Here is a 19891-nt window from a genome sequence, read left to right on the forward strand (position 1 = left end):
TCACAGGGAAATTGTCATTATGGAGCCCTGTTCACAGTCATCATAAGTTGCCCAGGAAATACAGTATAACTTAAATAGCAGTCTGACTCAGGCTGTGCTTAGGAGGAATGTCTTTGTTGAGTCAAAGAGAAATGCCTGCATTTTCTCTACTTTCTGCCCTCATCTTGTCAGATCAGAATGGTCTGTGGTTTGTAAAGTGGTCAGGATATTTGGAGCAGTGTTATAGGAGTCTTTGTGGCCCTTCCATATTACACACCAGACCCTGTCTTTAAATACATCTCAGTCCAGGTTTTCTTAGGGAAGTCTGAGGGTCAGATCAAGTTGCAGTCCTGCTTAGTCACTCAGATCCTGCCATGTCGGACATTGCTCTGCCCTTTCCCATTCCGTGATTGCACACGCTCCCTTTGTGGAGAGCAGCAAATCTAACAGTGCTACCTTTCTACCTTCCTTGTGCCCACAGACATAGACGAATGTCGCCTGAACAATGGAGGCTGTGACCATGTGTGCCGGAATACAGTGGGCAGCTTTGAATGCAGCTGCAGGAAGGGTTACAAACTGCTGACCAATGAGAGGACATGCCAAGGTGAGGCCCTGCCCAGCGCTGTTAACAGCTCTTCCACAGGTAGTACTTTGAGGGGGAAAAGCAATCGCCTTTGGTCAGACTAGTCAAGTTCTAAAAATGATTATATGTTGGGTTTTGATGTGGACCACAGTAATCAGTAATCAAGCGTGAGTGCCCTCAGTCCCATTACCTCCCACAGACGAATGGAAGAAGGACATGATTGAACTGTGACGTGTTTTCACCTTTTTTTCTGTAAATCACAAATCATGCACATTTCGCTAGGTATGTTTGTATTGTTGAGATCTTCGTTATTCATTTCCCGCCTCTGAATTCTTTCCTACTTCCTAAATGAATCTCAGTTTTTATGGCACTTTTCAAAAGTTAAATTGCTAACAATACAATTGCTCCTGCTCCTACCTTCAAATGTTCATAACACTGCTTATAAAGATACAGTTATAAGTTTTATTATGTTTTTCTAGCATGACGATAACAAATTAGTTGTTGACAAGTGGGCTTCTCTGATTTATTGATAATTCTCTGCTGAAAAACAGGTTACTACTTTCTCTGCCAAATACATGTGGACATAATTACTTAGAGGTACTACGAAATGCAGCTGAAGAATATTTATTGCATGTCTTTTGTAAAATTTTAGGTCCTTTCCCTTGAGAGGACTAGCCATTAATAACATTATGCAGGAAAAAAGTGTGTCTGTATGTATGTGTGTTTTTATTTGTTTGTCTGTCTGTGTGTCTGTCCATCCTTTTCTATGAATGTGTTATCATTGTATGATCTCATCTTTTCAGTATTCATTCTTACACATCATACTGATACTATTAAGGATGGTAGGAAACATGGCACTGAAGCGCTACTGCAGTGTGGCTCCAGAAATGTCCAATAAGCCTGCAATTAAGAGAAATCAGTGTACTCAGACAAGTAGTATCATTAGAAATATTCCAAGCTCGTGATGCAGTCGTGAAAACATTATTATTTAACATACATTTATGAATGACCCTTATGTCGGAGATGAAAAGAAATACTTGGTGTAACCTCTCTTTTGTATTCCTCCCCTGGAATGGCCCACTAAGTATTTTTAAAATAATACTCACGGTATAACATGTTTCTCATTAAATCTCAATTTCCGTAGGCCTAATTTCTTTAACTCTGGTAAATATCCAGCATAAGCAGTGGAAATTGCAAGATAAAGCACAACCCAGTTTTGGAGGTACATACTCACATATTACAAAGGACATTTTAGCTGTCGGGACCTTGTTTTCTCCTGAAGCAGCAGGACTGAGATGTGGTGTGAAGATACCTATTCCTGGCCACATCAAAGTCTTTTCATTTCCACACCCTACCAGCCCTCAACATCCCAAATGCTTGCCTTCCCCTTGGTTGCCACTGGCTTTCCAACAAACTAAAGAAAATATTCCTGGCTTAAAAAAATCCAGACAATTTGTCTCATCTGCACTTCATTAAGGCTTTTGCTGTTGGTCATTTGCACAAATGTACATACTGAGTCTACATGGGCTGCTCTAAAACAAATTGAATTTTTTTTTTTAAACTTGGATTTTCTCTGGTTGAGTCACAAGTAGACATGCTATGTTCTTTCCTTGATATGTGTCATAAAGATGACTGCAGATAAAGAGGAGCTGGTGATGAAAGAGCAGAACACCTCCTATTGTTTCCTTCAGTATAAGTCTTCCTCTGCTAATTCTGCAGTGTTGTTGACTGCCCACTCTATTTTTGTCTCGAAGGGCCTTCATGTCACTTCACATGAATTATTTATGTCACTTTATGTCACTCTAAATGAGCTGGATATATGTAAATGTTAATGTATTCCAATAATACTACATAGTACACTATGTGCAACATGCAGGCAGTAATCCACTATACAACATCTGGTCTCATTATCAAGGGAAATGTAGCTTGAGTCGGTGCCTTGTTTTGATGAGCTGGTTGAGAACAAAGGATCTGGCTTTGTCTCTTCATTTCATCCGTGCTGAAGAAGGTCCTCTGGACCCTCGAGTTCATGCTTTCTGGCCAGGAACTAACAAGGCAATCAGTACTTTATGTGTCATCATTGAAGATAAAGCCTGGATAGTATTTAGGGGTCATTACTGCTGATTGTTTGAATGTTATATGACGCAGTACTGTCTTGGTGGAGCTCTAGATTGTTGTTGACCTTCTGAAGCCCCAGGTCAGTGGTAACTCACTCAGCTTTTCGCAATGTCTGAGGTAGGCACCGAGTGTGAAGGGTTGAAGAGTTCCCATGACAACGCCACTCTACTTTTTCTTGCCCAAAATTGGCATCTACTTATTATCGCCCGTTTCCACCATCCCAATTTACATAGACCCCCCAGGCAGCTCCAAACCTGTAATGCTGAAAACTTCACTCACTTACACTTTTCTGGCCAATTTGTTCCCTGAGCTTTAAATGTTTCACAATGATCACCATTTTCCAGGACCGTTTGTTAGCCCAGCTGGTGATGAACCAGGCAGGTAACTGAAACTGCAAAAAAATCCAAAACGTGTGGCATACATGCATATGCCATACCTGTTGTCCCACACTTACATTAGGGTCCTCATCTGGCCACACTTACATTTTGTTTCAGGTAGCAAATCCATCCCTCTCTTCCTGAAGATCTTGCCAAGAGGTTGACGTACATACCTGCTGTTGGGCTGGCTTCAATTCCTTTGAGCTTTTTGTGGGTGTTTCACAAGATCTGAATTATTCAACCAGCTGCCACACACTTAGAGGTCATGTCTGGAGACTTGCATACAGTGGTCCCTTTGCAACCAGTAGAATATGATTTATTCATGAGTGCCAAACATGTCCCTGTTTTTGCTGGAGTTCATGCCATGCTGTCCCCCCTTCAGCCATTGTGTCCTTGTCAAGTTATTTTCATGGCAGAAAGACCCCCTCGAGACATGACCTGGGAATCACATTGTGGGAACTTCTGGCCTGTGCAATGCATGATGGGGCTTTTCTATCAGAGCTAACTGCCTTTTGGGAGATTGTGTTGAGGAGACCAAGGTCCCCTTGCTGGGCCAGTTGTAGCAGTCCACAAAACTGCACCACTGCATTTTGATGTAGACACATGGATGTATGTATGTATGTACTATCTAGGAAAGCTTGAGAGAAATAAAATGTTTGTGTTTAAGAATCAATACAAAGTTAATAGAGAAATTCTTAGGGATCTACAGTGTTCAAGTCTGTACTGAATATGCTGTAAAAAACAACCATATCTGACATCTGGAAGCAAAACACAACTCACTTCTACATGGAGTTTCAAATAGAAATAACTTTGATTTGTTTCTATTATCTACTTTTTACATTATTGCATTATTGTACTGTAAATGGGGGTGCGGTGGCGCAGTGGGTTGGGCCGCAGTCCTACTCTCCGGTGGGTCTGGGGTTCGAGTCCCGCTTGGGGTGCCTTGTGACGGACTGGCGTCCCGTCCTGGGTGTGTCCCCTTACGCCCTGTGTTGCCGGGTAGGCTCCGGTTCCCCGTGACCCCGTATGGGACAAGCGGTTCTGAAAATGTGTGTGTGTGTGTGTATCTACTTTTTACATTATTGCATTATTGTACTGTAAATGGGGGTGCGGTGGCACAGTGGGTTGGACCGCAGTCCTGCTCTCTGGTGGGTCTGGGGTTCGAGTCCCGCTTGGGGTGCCTTGCGACGGACTGGCGTCCCATCCTGGGTGTATCCCCTCCCCCTCCGGCCTTACGCACTGTGTTGCCGGGTTGGCTACGGTTCCCCGCAACCCCGTATGGGACAAGCGGTTCTGAAAATGTGTGTGTGTGTGTGTGTACTGTAAATTTCTAAACGGATGTCTACAGTTGTTTTCTGTTTTTAATCAGTCTATCATCTTTCCTTTACATACTGAATTATATTATATATTATATATTAGCAGGGGGTGCAGTGGTGCAGTGGGTTGGACCAGGTCCTGCTCTCTGGTGGGTCTGGGGTTTGAGTCCTGCTTGGGGTGCCTTGCGACGGACTGGCGTCCTGTCCTGGGTGTGTCCCCTCCCCCTCCAGCCTTTTGCCCTGTGTTGCCGGGTTAGGATCCTGCTCCCCGCCACCCCGTATGGGACAAGCGGTCAGACTCTGTGTGTGCGTGTGCATGTGTGTGTGTGTGTTATATAGTGGGTGGCACAGTGGCACAGCAAATAGCGCTTCTGTCTCACAGCAGCTGGGTGGTACAAGAAAATGTGGGTTTGATCCCTGCTCAGTCTGTGTGGAACTTGCATGTTCTCCCGTGTCTGCCTGGGTTTCCTCCCATATCCCAAAGACATGCTGTTCAGGTTCCCCATAGTGTGTGAGTGACACAGAGGGAGTGTGTTCCAGTGATGTATGGATGAGTGACCCATTGTAAGTAGTGTATCTCACAGTGTAAGTCACCTTGCTGAATAAGGTGTGTGGGCTGATAACACTACGTAGTATCCATTGTAAGTTGCTTTGGAGAAAAGTGTCTGCTAAAGAAATAAATGTAAAAGTAAATATTACTACAGAACAAGCTGATATACAGTAAGTGTTTCATAGTCAAAACTGTAATATCACAAGTTTGGATGGACAAATGGACACACAGGAAAAAGGCTGGAAAAACACAAAGAAATGTTGAGGGCTGAAAACCCCAATAAAAGTATCAACATTCAAAACAAAGGGGATGCGGTGGCGCAGTGGGTTGGACCACAGTCCTGCTCTCCGGTGGGTCTGGGGTTCAAGTCCCGCTTGGGGTGCCTTGCGATGGACTGGCGTCCCGTCCTGGGTGTGTCCCCTCCCCCTCCGGCCTTACGCCCTGTGTTGCCGGGTAGGCTCCGGTTCCCCGTGACCCTGTATGGGACGAGCGGTTCTGAAAGTGCATTCAAAACAATGATGAGTTCATGGATTGTCCTGCTGAACCCAAATTAAAAGACAAAGAAAGCTCTCCATACTGATGACCCTCTCTGTGGGAAATGCTGCTCTGCTGTCTCACTGTTGTTGTGTGGAAGTTAAAAAGAATTCGTTAATCCAATTTACATTTATTCACTTAGCAGACACTTTTCTCCAAAGCGACTTACAATGGATACTATGTAGTGTTACTAGCCCGCACACCTTATTCAGCAAGGTGACTTACACTGCTAGATACACTACTTACAATGGGTCACTCATCCATACATCAATTCAGTACCTGGTGTTTCAGGTGAGTATGTTCTCTGATGGCATGTTTGTGACATGCATGTAAAAAATGGCTAATAGTTACTTGATCATACTGCTTTTGAGCCCCCAACATACACACATTGTCAAGGATGGACTGTACTTAGGAGAGAGATGCCCGTTTTGTACAATGTGCTATGTGTTGGTACAGAGTCTGTAGTACACAGCTGTGTGCAGTCTTTGTTGGTTGAAGGGTTGGATAAATGCAAAACACTCACACGTTTTTCAATGGATTGATCCAGACTTTGTCTAAAGCACTAGAGGGAGGGGTGAGGTTTGCAAGATCTCTGTTTCCAGCCAGACCGTGTGTCTGTGTTGAGTACACATGTATTTTAGAGAGGACACAAGAGAGACACAAAGTAGCTGGAAGTTGCTATGCGGTGAGTGTGTGTGGAGGGGGGAAAACCACTGTCACTGCTATTTATGACAGATACTGTAGAAGCCCAAGACAGCCCACCCCCCACCACCTGCACACCTGTCTATTTTTCAACAAGTCACAACTATGTCTGAAGATCCCAAAGTGTTGTCACCACTTCATTGCCAACAAGGAGTTTAAACTCTCACATTTTGGTGCTCGGCTGGAACCGGCACATTGATGAGGCCTCTCACACGGGCTGACAGTGAAGTGCAGGACAGTCCGGCCTGCATGCTAATAGCAGCTCAGGGACTCACTTTCTGCTATAAGGAGATGGGAACCAAGATCCTTATAGGTTTAATATTTAGACTTGTCTTTTCTTCTCTCTCTCTGTTTCTCACTGTCTCAACATGTGTTGTTTCCTCCTCTGAATTCTCTCCACATCTCTTTGCAGATATTGATGAGTGCTCCTTTGACCGGACTTGCGACCACTCCTGCGTCAACTCTCCTGGGAGTTTCCAGTGCTTCTGCCACAAGGGCTACGTCCTGTATGGGCTGGCTCACTGTGGAGGTGAGTTTACAGACCTGTTCCTCCACCATACCTTTGGTTCCCAAGCCTCTTCTCCCTTCTGCCATCCAAGCAGTCACTGGAATTTCCTGGCAATCCTATGGTGTCCTGGTGAACTCTTCTTTCTACCCACATTGGTGACTCTTTCCTCAACATGCAGAATTTCTGCTTTTAACTTGACCTTTAGGGATCCAAGAGACAAGCCCCGAACTTGGGTGCTTTTCCTTATAAAAGACACCAGCTATTTTTCACCCCTGTAATTATTTTGGGGGTGCGGTGGCACAGCAGGCTTGGCCAGGTCCTGCTCTCTGGGGGGTCTGGGGTTCAAGTCCCACTTGGGGTGCCCTGTGGTGGACTGGTGTCCTGTCCTGGGTGTATCCCTCCCCCCAACCTTATGCCCTGTGTTGCCGAGTTAGGCTCCAGCTTGCTGCGACGTTGCTTGGGACAAATGGCTTCAGCAACTGTGTGTGTGTAGTTATTTAATACTTTAGCACTGGGAGTTCACTGTACATTCTGGCCCGGTTTGTTCTTGTTATACACTGCTAGGAGGAACTGCAAAGCAGAGATTCCATCCGTTGTTTGGATCTTTTGGATGGTCTTGGCCTGTCCAGGAAGCAATCATGTTGTGGGCTCAACAGAGGGCAGCCAGTGCAGAGACACATTGAATCGAGTTGGCGTGTTTTTCTTTCTGCTTTTCATGAGGGATTTTGTTCAGGATATGATGTACTGTACAAAACGTGTGCAAGTGTGGAAAAGTGTCTTCTTCTGCATCCATATCTGAGGATCTATGTAGAAACATCTTTATTGTCTGTGTGTCTCTGGGTGTGTGTGCAGGTATGTGTGCCTGAATGTTGGTGAGAGATGGATATACACAGCATACACAGTATATCTCACTTGTGTGTAATGCACCTAGAAAATCAACCCTCTGAAAATTTTATTCCTGGTGTGTGTGTGCGTGTGTGTGTGTGTGTGTGTGTGTGTGAGAGAGAGAGAGAGAGAGAGAGAGAGACAGAGAGAGAGAGAGAGAGAGAAAGACAGAGAGGGAGCGCGACAACTGTAAAGATAGACTGACGATGATGAATGACCCACAGACCACCGACCTGTCCGACCTTGGAGGTCACCTTGAAATTTATGACGCTGCTGCACACATGCCATGTCCCAGGGGCAGCTCTTGAAGCGTGCCTTTACTGCTCAGTGTGTTTGCCTTTCACCTTCAGGGAACTCCGAGCACCCGTTGGACAATTATCTGGCTTTTAAATGACTTCAGCATGACCGGAGACTTCTGTCTGAAAGATGGACGGGACTGCATCAGCAACTCTCTTATTATTTTTGTTAATCTTTACTGACTTCAGTGACATGTAGTGGTTTTGCAATATAGGTTTGTCTTATATGTTAAAAACATAAAAACATTGTGTGTAGTCAGGTGGTAGATCACTTATTGAGGAAGGGAGGGGTTACGGATTCAAGCGCCATAGTGTTCTGCTCTTCTACTCTTGAAGTTAACAAAAATTGTTTTGGTGAAAGATCCAGTTAAATGGATGGAGAAAATGCAATGTTGGAATCTGTGTAATTTGTTATATGCCTATTGAAGTGTCTGCTAAGCAAAATTTGTGTCTGCTAAGCATTTAGATCCCATCAGGAGGAAGGAGGAGGGAATAAGAGGCATAACACACGTTGCAGGCGAGATGTTACATGAGCAGCATGCTCATTACAGACACACACGTCCGTCGTGCTGCAACGTGGGGTCGTTGACCTCCTCCATTAAAGCTTTTCACATCGAATTCGCAGCATCCACCCTTGCTGCCTCGTTTCTCTCTCCCACTTTTACAGTGTGTGTCTTTTACTAGACCGCCAGTAGAGCAGTGCACAACGGGAGGGCGGTTCAGCAGGACGGGGGACAGGCTGTCGCACGTCCTGTTGTGAATGACTAATGGATCGCTGTGGAAGTGAAGTGCCGCATCCTCCCACCCCCGTCTCCCACCCCCACCGTCTTTCATGGTTCAGACCGGACAGGATGGTCTTCATATGCACTTATCCTGCAAATGTGTTTAAGATGCTCTGGTGACACAACAGCAGCATGGAGACAGAGCAATAGGGCTCTGAGCACATGTCAGTGAAACCGTTGTAACTATACTGTACAGAGACTACAGTAGCAGGGTTGAGTACTGCAGGGTTGAGTACTGCATCATGACTCATTCTCTACCTTCTAAAAGTCACTGCTTCACCACATAGTGTTCAGGGCTGCAAGGGTGCAAGAATGAATTACAGATAGAAGTACAAAAATGAGAGGAGGACTAAGAAAAAGAAGCCAGTGAGAAGAAGATCTGACATGGGAAGGAAGAGAAATGAGAAAAAGAGGAATCATTGAGAAGAGAAAAGAGCGAAGTTACAATGAGAGCCGACGTGCAGAGAAGAGAGATTCCTGGTCCTTGTCCTCACACACCCCAAACATGCCAAGTTTATTTCAGTTCAGCACTTCATCAAATTTTCTTCACTCATTGATTGAAAAAAAATCACATAAATCAAGCTGTAGCTCCAACTAGTGCTTTTACTGCTTCATTGCGAGATTTACTTGAGCAAAACCAGAGCAGATGTGAGCACCAGGACTGAGAGACAGTGGGATAGAGTGACTACAGGTGGAAATAATGTTTTTGTCTGTGTGTGTTTCCATTTGAAACCTGTGTTTCTCTGAACAGATATTGATGAATGCAGTATTAACAACGGAGGCTGTAACTTCAGCTGCATCAACACACAGGGCAGCTACTACTGTACCTGTCCACCTGGCTACAAACTGCACTGGAACAGGAAGGACTGCATCGGTAGGGGGGTGGCGACACTGTCATCTTTTGGTGGATTCTCAGAATTACATCTTTTGCACCCCAAGGGTAGTGGTGCATTAACATGGTACACTGCAATAACAAGTATAACATGCATAATTAATTTGGAGAATCAACTTTGTGTACTGTGTTGAGGAAGTTAGTAAATGCAGCAAATATGTTGACCATGTTACTCTGGAGTAAATTAAAATGTCATGAGAAAAGGAGGCTCTTTGAAAGGAGTTGGTAGCCTTTGTTTCAAAATGTTATTCAGAGTTGGTGAAGTGTGATCGCAACTTGGCATCTCCTAAGGCGACACTCAGCTGCAGTAAAACAGGCAAGAAGGAGATCTGCTCTCTCACCTGTTCCTCCAAAGCCCACTATACAGCAGGTACGACTCTTTCTCTCCTTGGTGCCGCATTCTCTTCAGTACTTTCTTTTTCCAATACTGTGTCATCTTCTCTAGTACTGTGTGGCAGTGCAGCAAATGTTAAGGTATCTGTGACACCTGTGTTTGGGTGGCTGATTATGCTGCTGCTTTTAGTTCCAAAGGTCAAGGATTTGAATCCCACCTCCAGCTATCGTACCCTTGAGAAATGTACTTGCCCACTGTATTAGGGTGGAAGTCACTTTGAACAAAAGTGTCAGAAAAATCAGCCTCTGGTTTTAATGCAGTTATGACTGTACACAATTGTGTGTAAGTCACTGAACAAACCGCATCTTATTTTTGTTTCTATATCATACTTTATTAAATTCTCTTAATTACAATTGTGTTGTTTTAATTTATAAAGAAAAGAACCCAGTGCATGAGACACCACTTTCAGCTTACATGGGGTACAGATGTATGATTCCTCCCTCTCTTCTTTCTTCCTGACGTTTCGAGGCATTAAAACAGTTTACTGCTCTCCAGGTAACCCCAGGTGATGATCTCTGTTTTGATCTGACAGAGTCTGACAGCAGCTACACAGTGAGTTGTGGCCTTCCTGTCCTCCGTGACAAGACAGCATCCAGATCTAAGTCCAGCCCCAGTCCCAGCCACAGCTGCTTAGGTAGCCTCTCCCGCTCTGGCAATAGGCAGAATGAATGGCCAGCTGCACTCAAATATATCATCAAACATGCCTTTTCATAGACATTTCAGCATACAGTCCATTTTAATTTTTTATTTTATATGTGCACGTTACTGCTGATGCCTTTACGTAACGCAGGAAGGTAATCCTTGCTGGTAGTGTAGTAGCTAGAGCTACTATCTTTGGAGCTGAAGGTTGCTGGTTCAATTTCTACCTTTAGCTGTAGTACCCTTGAGCAAAGTACTTACCCTGAATTACTCCAGTAAAATTGCCCAGCTGTATAAATGGGTTAATAATTGTAAGAAACTCAACATTATACGTCACTTTGGATAAAGGTGTGAGCTTTAGTTTCACTTCCAGCAATAAATTTCTGAATGCTGCATTCTGAAAGTGTTTTCGTGACCTTTCATGTGCAGACACTGTGGGTCCCCCGGTCAAGCAGACTGTGTCCTTCAAGATGAAAAATGCAAAGTGCATCCTCCACCCCAGGCCGCAGGACAAAGACCATGAGGTGGAGCGTAGCCAGGGTCAGGGTAAGACATGGCTGCACTCTACACATTCAAGCAGCAATGAAAAGCGCCCAGATGTTATCTTATCCTAAGTTTGTTGCAGGAAATATCAGTAGCACTGAATAAGCTTTAAAGGTTTATTTGATCATGTGCTGAGTCTCTTTCAGTTTTACTGTGTTTGATTTTGTATATCTGAGTTTACCTTTACACTGACATGTTCTGTAACTCTTTGCTCAAGAAAGCAGTTTAATTTCTCACCAAACATCTTCGCTCCAGGAGGTGAGGAGATCTGCAGCAACTGCTTGGTAACCTTCGTTACTCTCAAGTGTGACTCCTCCAAGAAGGCCAAGGGGCGGCCAGCTCGCAATCCTGCCAGTAAGGAGGTGACCCGCATCACCCTGGAGCTGGAAGCAGAGCTCAAACCAGGGGACGCCAGCGGTGAGCTGTAACCATTGGTCATTTGGTGCCCTCTTTAGGGCAAGGGATGTGCTTCATCGAATTCATTTTCTTTGAGGAACAGGTCTTCTTGTAAAACGCAAATGAGCAGAAGATGATAGCTCTTAATTTTCGGTCTTAAAAAGAGTGATACATTACTTGCTATTTGAATTAAATTATCAGAACTATGATCATTTTTAGACTGTCAGAAATTATGCTGGAGGCTTTGCTGATCAAAGTGAGGTTCGGTACTAACGTTCAGGTTTGCTCAAGTTGCTCCGCAAACGGAAGACTCAACCGGTAGTGATCCAACAATTTTCTTAAACATGTTCTGGTCATAGAACCTCCAAGTGTGTGTGGGATTTAACATATTTCAGGTGTCAACTTTCTTCTGGCAGTTGGCTCTATTTTGTGGAATTATAACAACAGGGAGACTCCTGCTGCAGGAATATGCTCACAGTGAGAAGGGGTCATTCAGAACAAGACACACATGGTGACACGTGGGTAGGGAAGGGGAATCCAGCAAAACATACTAAGTTCAAAGTAGCGGCAAGACTAACCATTAAGCCACAGACTGAATGTACAGTCATACTAAACACTACAAAGAGGGTTTCCAGTCCGTCGCCCTTTGTACTTAGCTGTGAGACTGGGGGGTGGGTGGCAGGTGGAGTCCTGACAATAATTTAATAAGAGTTTATGTCTAATGTACAGCAGTGTGATGACACCAAGGCCAAGAAGTACTGATGCAGGCCTTTTGTTTTCAGCATGGTCTTCACGTTCCACTGTTTGCACTCGGGATTTTGTTGATGAACTCAATTCATTATGCTTGATAAAGCTATTTATTGAAGAAACTACACGAATGAATTAAATTAGGCTCAACTTAGTTTAGTTTGAATTATTTTTGTATGTTGCCTCCCAGGGTCTAAATTTAGCTGATGGACCCACAGTCTCAGGACTATTTTAATTTAAGGCTTTACTGCCAACAGTAATATACATATTTCTATATTTTTTTAATATGTTTTGCTGAGATGTACGTTGCTTTGGACAAAAGCGTTTGCTAAATGAATAAACGTAAATGTAAATGTAAATATTTATATTTATATATTCTAGGAATTACGCAAAGACCTTCGCTCTGTAATCTGAGTGTGTTCTGGTTCGGACATACAAATAAATTGTGATTATTAAGTAGCAGTTAAATCCCAGAGGTGAGTCGTCATGTGTTACTTTTACTCTGTTACTTGTACATGAGTAACTCTAGAGAAATTGTGCTTTTCAGAGTAACTTTTGTCAGTGATACTTTTAACTTGTACAGAAGTACTTTTGTAACCAAAAAATGTACTTTCACTTTTAACATAAAAGCAAACAAGACACTATTACTGTAAATATGGTACTTTCTGGGATTTTACTGGCCAGTTTCAATTCTGAGGGCCAGTTACTTTTTACCCTTTTACATTAACTGCTAATAATGTTTCTTTACTCATATTTCTTTTTTTCTATTTCATTGCCCATAGTTGACTCGCATTGGAACCAATCAGAGTCTAGTGTTGAGTTTAGTCCAGTCTTGACTGACAACCTTTTTTTCATTCATGGCCTGCAAGTGTTATCTTTTTTATTTATTCATTTTTTAAATGAGCGTACAAAGTATAAAAGGTAAACTTAAACTGGCTACAAAACTCCCTGACCTAAAAATGTTTATAAGCTACATGTCCACTCAGACCTTAAAAGGTATTTTGATTAAACGTAGACCTAAATTTCACAAATGTATTGTCATCCTTCTGTAACAAGGATGCCAATGTTAGTGGGCATGAACTCCCAGGTTCATATCTGTCATGTCCACGCCCGTACCACGATCGACAGTACCTGACACCAGTCAAGTACCTGACTGAGCACTCGCCTTTAAAAGACCCTCCTCAGCTCCTGTACAATCATAGAATTCCGCTGACACAACCGTCCCTCCTGCGCTATGTTTAGTTCTTCCTCGTCCCTTGCTTCCTGTCCCCGTTTCCCGACTTTTGACCCTTCGCTTCGTGCCCTGACCACGTCCTTGGATCCTTGCGCTCACTCTGATTGCCGACTGACTGACTCTTTGCCCATCCCCGACAACGAGAACTTTCCTGATCCCTTTGTTCCTGACAACCAATCCTGCACTTGGGTCCAGCCGCCCCCGTGTCCTCAGCTCCGCATGACAGAAGATTCCGCCTTACACATGGACCCAGCAGCGATCAAACGCCTGAGAAGCACTCTGACAATGCTCGAACGCATTTTGCATCTGGATGAAAAACTGACGCCCAAAAGACGCAAGTTTTATGCTATACTCCGGATCGCCACCAGAGGTCGCCCATGCTCCACCGCCAAATCCTCCGGCCACCTCACAAAACGAAGACTGGTTGGTGGATCATTTCATACGGCAGGCAATCGCCCTAGACAATCAGCTCCATGCGGCGGAGATGCCTCCAAGAGGGCCTTTGCCTCTGCTGTGGGGGTGCTGGTCACTACGTCACCACCTGCCCAGATAGGCCTGTCCCAGGAGGACCCCAAGCCTGACAGTCCAAGTTGAGTAACCCCCTCCAGGCAGTCCCTCAGCTCACGGTTCCCATAGTCCAAACATGGGAAAGGGGTGCCCGTAGGGTGGTTACTCATGCTTTCGTAGACTCTGGAGCTGCTTGCATTTTCATGGATGCCACTTTCGCCTGGTCACATGGTATTCTCATGCGCCGCTATGACGTCACGTTACAGATGAAGGTACTCCATGGGCAACCACTGGGTATAGGGGTGGTGGAATCCCAAACAGTGGAGATCTGCCTTTAGATGGGACATGTCATAGGGAGAAAACTTAATTTTTTTTAATCACATCCCCGGACACCCCGGTAATTGTAGGGTACACCTGGCTGGCCTTGCATGATCCGGTGTTCTGGTGGAGTTCCAGGGAACTGGTATCAAGGAGCGAGTGATGCGCCCCCTCTTGCCTTTCCTTACCTTGTAGAGTAACATCGGTTGAAAGTCCTGACACCACACAACCTCTGACTGTGCCAGAGTAGTACACGGAGCTTGTTGAGGTCTTTAGTATATCGCGTGTGTCTGCCCTACCTCCGCACTGTCTATGGGACTGTACTATTGACCTCCTGCCAGGAACCTCTCCTCCTAGGGACCGTGTTTATCCACTGTCTCTACCGGAACAGAAGGCCATGGAGGAATACGTGATGGAGGCCCTATCCCTGGGTATTATTAGGCCTTCCACCTCACTTGCCTCTGCAGGATTTTTCTTTGTGGGGAAAAAGATGGTGGTCTGCATCCCTGTATTGACTATAGAGGTCTCAATGAAATCACCGTAAAATACCCTGATCCCCTGCCGTTAATCATGGCCGCACTTGAACAGGTTCACGGTGCACGGGTCTTTACCAAATTGGACCTTCGCAATGCATACAATCTCATCCAGCTAAGAGAAGGGGATGAGTGGAAAACTACATTTAGCACCAGCCTAGGCCACTATGAATACCTGGTTATGCCTTTCGGGTTAGCTAACGCCCCCTCTGTAATTCAGGCTTTCATTAATCACGTGCTGAGCAATTTGGTGAATGAGTATGTCCAAGTGTACATTGATGACATCCTGGTGTTCTCGCCTTCTATGGCCAAACATATGACCCATGTCAGACCGGTACTCAGTTGCTTATTAGAGAACGGCTTCTTTATTAAGGGTGAAAAATGTTTGTTTCACCAGGAGCGTGTCTTTTCTGGGTTTTATCCTTGGTCCAGACGGGGTGGCAATGGACCTGGCTAAGGTCCAGGCAGTGTTGGACTGGCCCGTCTGACCTCCGTGAAGGCTTTACAATGATTTTTGGGATTTGCAAACTTTTACCGCCGGTCTATTCACGGTTCAGTAGCCTCACTGCTCCCCTCAGTGCTCTCCTCAAGGGTAAAAGGTCCCTGCTTTCCTGGTAGCTAAAGGCCCTTGAGGCATTCCAGGACCTCAAGCAGCGTTTTACCACCGCACCGATCCTTAAGCACCCTGATCCCTCGCTATTTTTTGTTGTTGAGTAGACGCCTCGACAGTGGGGGTCAGGGCGGTTTTATCACAGAGACAGGGAACCCCAGCCAAGCTCTACCCGTGTGCATATTTCTCACATAAGTTGTTACCCACAGAGTGCAATTATGGCATTGGAAACAGAGAGTTGTTTGCGATCAAGCTGGCGCTTGAGGAGTGGAGACACTTCTTGGAGGGGGCTACTCACATGTTCTTGGTCCTTACGGACCACCGAAACCTGGAGTGCCTGAAGACAGCCCGTCTGCTCTACCCTCGACAAGCCCACTGGGCCCTCTTCTTTACCAGGTTCCTGTTTACAGGCTTCTACCGTCCTGGTGCCAAGAATACCAAGGTTGATGCCCTGTTTCAGCTCTACGACAAGGACCCAACCCCAGAAGTGCCCGAGACCATCCTGCCCAGCACCTGCTTTATGGTCCTATATGTTGGCAGTTCACGCAGGACCTGCAGAGGGCCAAACCGGAGGAACCCAGTCCAGTCGATGCCCCCAAAGGCAAGGAGTATGCCCCTGCCAAGATGCGCCCACAGCTCCTCCACTGGGTGCATGACGCCCTAGCCGCTGGCAACCCAGGGTGTCAACAGACCCTGGTCCTGCTCAAAAAGAAGTACTGGTGGCCCTCTCTTTGGGAGGACGTACATGAGTTTGTGGAGGCATGGAAGGTATGTGCCCAGGCAAGGACTCCGAACCCGAAACCCGCAGGGCTGTTGCAGCCATTTCTGGTTCCTGCCAGGCCTTGGTCACATGTAGCAGTGGACTTTCTGACAGACTTACCATCCTCTGAGGGTCCATCCATCCATCCATCCATCCATCTTCCTCCGCTTTATCCGGGGCCGGGTCGCGGGGGCAGCAGTCCGAGCAGAGTCCTCCAGACTTCCCTCTCCCCGCACACCTCCTCCAGTTCCTCTGGGGGAACCCCAAGGCGTTCCCAGGCCAGCCGGGAGACATAATCTCTCCAACGTGTCCTGGGTCTGCCCCGAGGCCTCCTCCCAGTGGGACAAGCCCGGAACACCTCCCCAGGGAGGCGTCCAGGAGGCATCCGGAACAGATGCCCGAGCCACCTCAACTGGCTCCTCTCGATGCGGAGGAGCAGCGGCTCTACTCCGAGCTCCTCCCGGGTGACTGAGCTCCTCACCCTATCCCTAAGGGTGCGCCCAGCCACTCTGCGGAGGAAACTCATTTCTGCCGCTTGTATCCGCGATCTCATTCTTTCGGTCATGATCCAGAGTTCATGACCATAGGTGAGGGTAGGAACGTAGATCGACCGGTAAATTGAGAGCTTCGCCTTACGACTCAGCTCCCTCTTCACCACAACAGACCGGTACAATGACTGCATTACTGCGGACGTCGCACCGATCCGTCTGTCGACCTGCCGCTCCATTTTTCCCTCACTCGTGAACAAGACCCCGAGATACTTAAACTCCTCCACTTGAGGGAGCAACTCCCCCCTAACCCGGAGGGGGCAATCCACCTTTTTCCGACTGAGAACCATGGCCTCGGATTTGGAGGTGCTGATTCTCATCCCCGCCGCTTCGCACTCGGCTGCAAACCTCACCAGTGCACGCTGCAAGTCTTGACTTGATGAAGCCAACAGGACCACATCGTCCGCAAAAAGCAGAGACGAGATCTCGCGGCCACCAAAACAGACACCCTCCGTTCCCTGACTGCGCCTAGAAATTCTGTCCATAAAGATAATGAACAGAATCGGTGACAAAGGGCAGCCCTGGCGGAGTCCAACATGCACCGGGAACAGGTCTGACTTACTGCCGGCAATGCGAACCAAGCTCCTGCTCCGGTCATACAGGGAACGAACAGCCCGTAGCAACGAGCCCCGAACCCCATAATCCCGAAGTACCCCCCACAGGATGCCACGAGGGACACGGTCGAATGCCTTCTCCAGGTCCACAAAACACATATGGACTGGTTGGGCAAACTCCCACGAACCCTCCAGCACCCTAGTGAGGGTATAGAGCTGGTCCAGTGTTCCACGGCCAGGGCGAAAACCGCATTGCTCCTCCTGAATCCGAGGTTCGACTATCGGTCGGATTCTCCTTTCCAGTACCCTGGCATAGACTTTCCCAGGGAGGCTAAGGAGTGTGATCCCCCTGTAGTTGGAACACAATCTCCGGTCCCCCTTCTTAAAAAGAGGGACCACCACCCCGGTCTGCCAGTCCAGAGGTACCGTTCCCGAACTCCACGCGATGCTGCAGAGGCGTGTCAGCCAAGACAGCCCCACAACATCCAGAGACTTGAGAAACTCGGGGCGGATCTCATCCACCCCCGGAGCCTTGCCACCGAGGAGTTTTTTGACTACCTCAGCAACTTCAGCCAGGGTAATGGACGAGTCCCCCTCCAAGTCCCCAGCCTCAGCTTCCTCCACGGAAGGCGTGTCGGAGGGATTGAGGAGATCCTCAAAGTACTCCTTCCACCGCCCGAGAACATCCTCAGCTGAGGTCAGCAGCGCACCACTTCCACTGTAAACAGTGTTCGTGGAACACCGCTTCCCCCCTCTGAGTCGCCGGACGGTTTGCCAGAATCTCTTTGAGGCCGACCGAAAGTCTTCCTCCATGGCCTCACCGAACTCCTCCCAAGCCCGAGTTTTTGCCGCGGCGACTGCCAGAGCCGCGCTCCGTTTGGCCCGTCGGTACCTGTCAGCTGCTTCAGGAGTCCCATGAGCCAGCCAGGCCCGATAGAACTCCTTCTTCAGCTTGACGGCATCCCTTACTTCCGGTGTCCACCACCGTGTTCGGGGATTGCCGCCGCGACAGGTACCGGAGACCTTATGGCCGCAGCTCCGAACCACCGCACCGACAATGGAGGTGCGGAACATAGTCCATTCGGACTCAATGTCCCCCACCTCCCTCGGGACCTGGTTGAAGCTCTGTCGGAGGTGGGAGTTGAAGACCTCTCTGACAGGGGCCTCCGCCAAACGTTCCCAACAGACCCTCACTATGCGTTTGGGCCTGCCAGGTCTGTCCAGCTTTTTCCCCCGCCATCGAATCCAACTCACCACCAGGTGGTGATCAGTTGACAGCTCAGCCCCTCTCTTCACCCGAGTGTCCAAGACATATGGCCGAAGGTCAGAAGAAACGACTACAAAGTCGATCATCGACCTCCGACCTAGGGTGTCCTGGTGCCAAGTGCACTGATGGACACCCTTATGCATGAACATGGTGTTCATTATGGATAAACCGCGACTAGCACAGAAATCCAATAACAACTCACCGCTCGGGTTCAGATCAGGGAGGCCGTTCCTCCCAATCACGCCCCTCCAGGTATCACTGTCGCTGCCCACGTGGGCGTTGAAGTCCCCCAGTAGAACGACAGAGTCCCCAGTGGGAGCGCTTTCCAGCATGCCCCCCAGGGACTCTAAAAAGGCCGGGTACTCTACACTGCCGCTAGGCACATAAGCACAAACGACAGTGAGAGACCGTTCCCTGACCCGAAGGCGTAGGGAGACGACCCTCTCATTCACCGGGGTAGACTCCAACACATGGCGGCTGAACTGGGGGGCTATTAATAAGCCCACACCAGCCCGCCGCCTCTCACCTTGGGCAACGCCAGAGTAGTGGAGAGTCCACCCCCGATCGAGGAGAGTGGTTCCAGAACCCAAGCTGTGAGTGGAAGTGAGCCCGACTATATCTAGACGGTATCTCTCGACTTCCCACACCAGCTCAGGCTCCTTCCCCGCCAGTGAGGTGACATTCCAAGTCCCAAAAACCAGAGTTGGCGCCCGAGGTTTGGGTCGGCCAGGCACTCGGCCCCGACCACCGCCCAAATCACAACGCACCGGCCCCTTACGGTTTCTCCGGCAGGTGGTGAGCCCACCGAAGAGCGGCTCCACGTCATGGCTTCGGGCTGAGCCCGGCCAGGCCCCGTGGGCATAGACCTGGCCACCAGGCGCTCGCATGCGAGCCCCCCCCCCAGGCCTGGCTCCAGGGTGGGGCCCCGGTGACCCCATACCGGGCGGGGTAAACGAAAGCCTCGATTTTTCCGTCATAAGGGGTTTTTGAACCGCGCTTTGTCTCGTCTGTCATCTGTCATCCTCTGAGGGTAATACAGTTTATCTTAGTGGTGTTGGACAGATTTTCTAAGTATTGTCATCTGCTTCTTTTGCCCTTACTCCCCACTGCCCTGGCCACAGCTGAGCATCTCTTTCAGAACATGTTCCAGATCTTCGAATTGCCCGAAGACATTGTCTCTGACCGGGGTCCTCAGTTTGTGTCCAGGGTGTGGAGAGCATTCTGGCAGAATCTTGGAGTGTCTGTTTGCCTCACGTCTGGGTACCATCCTCAGGCTAACGGACAAGTGGAGCGACTGAATCAAGACCTTGGTTGCTTTC

The 19891-nt window shown here is 47.6% G+C and overlaps 1 protein-coding gene across 2 annotated transcripts in view; it reads left to right on the top strand.

The window, feature by feature from the left end:
* LOC108918436 (signal peptide, CUB and EGF-like domain-containing protein 3) overlaps positions 1-19891 on the top strand; it is a 76586-nt gene that overhangs the window by 48647 nt on the left and 8048 nt on the right. For both annotated transcript variants that reach the window (XM_018725654.2, XM_018725655.2), the window contains exons 8-14: positions 461-583; positions 6572-6688; positions 9382-9504; positions 9776-9892; positions 10449-10550; positions 10985-11101; positions 11354-11515. In XM_018725654.2, coding sequence (XP_018581170.1) covers positions 461-583; positions 6572-6688; positions 9382-9504; positions 9776-9892; positions 10449-10550; positions 10985-11101; positions 11354-11515 — 861 coding nt within the window. The remainder of the gene's footprint in view (positions 1-460; positions 584-6571; positions 6689-9381; positions 9505-9775; positions 9893-10448; positions 10551-10984; positions 11102-11353; positions 11516-19891) is intronic.

Source organism: Scleropages formosus, chromosome 22 (genome assembly GCF_900964775.1).
Source record: "Scleropages formosus chromosome 22, fSclFor1.1, whole genome shotgun sequence".
In the NCBI taxonomy this organism is placed as follows: domain Eukaryota; kingdom Metazoa; phylum Chordata; class Actinopteri; order Osteoglossiformes; family Osteoglossidae; genus Scleropages; species Scleropages formosus.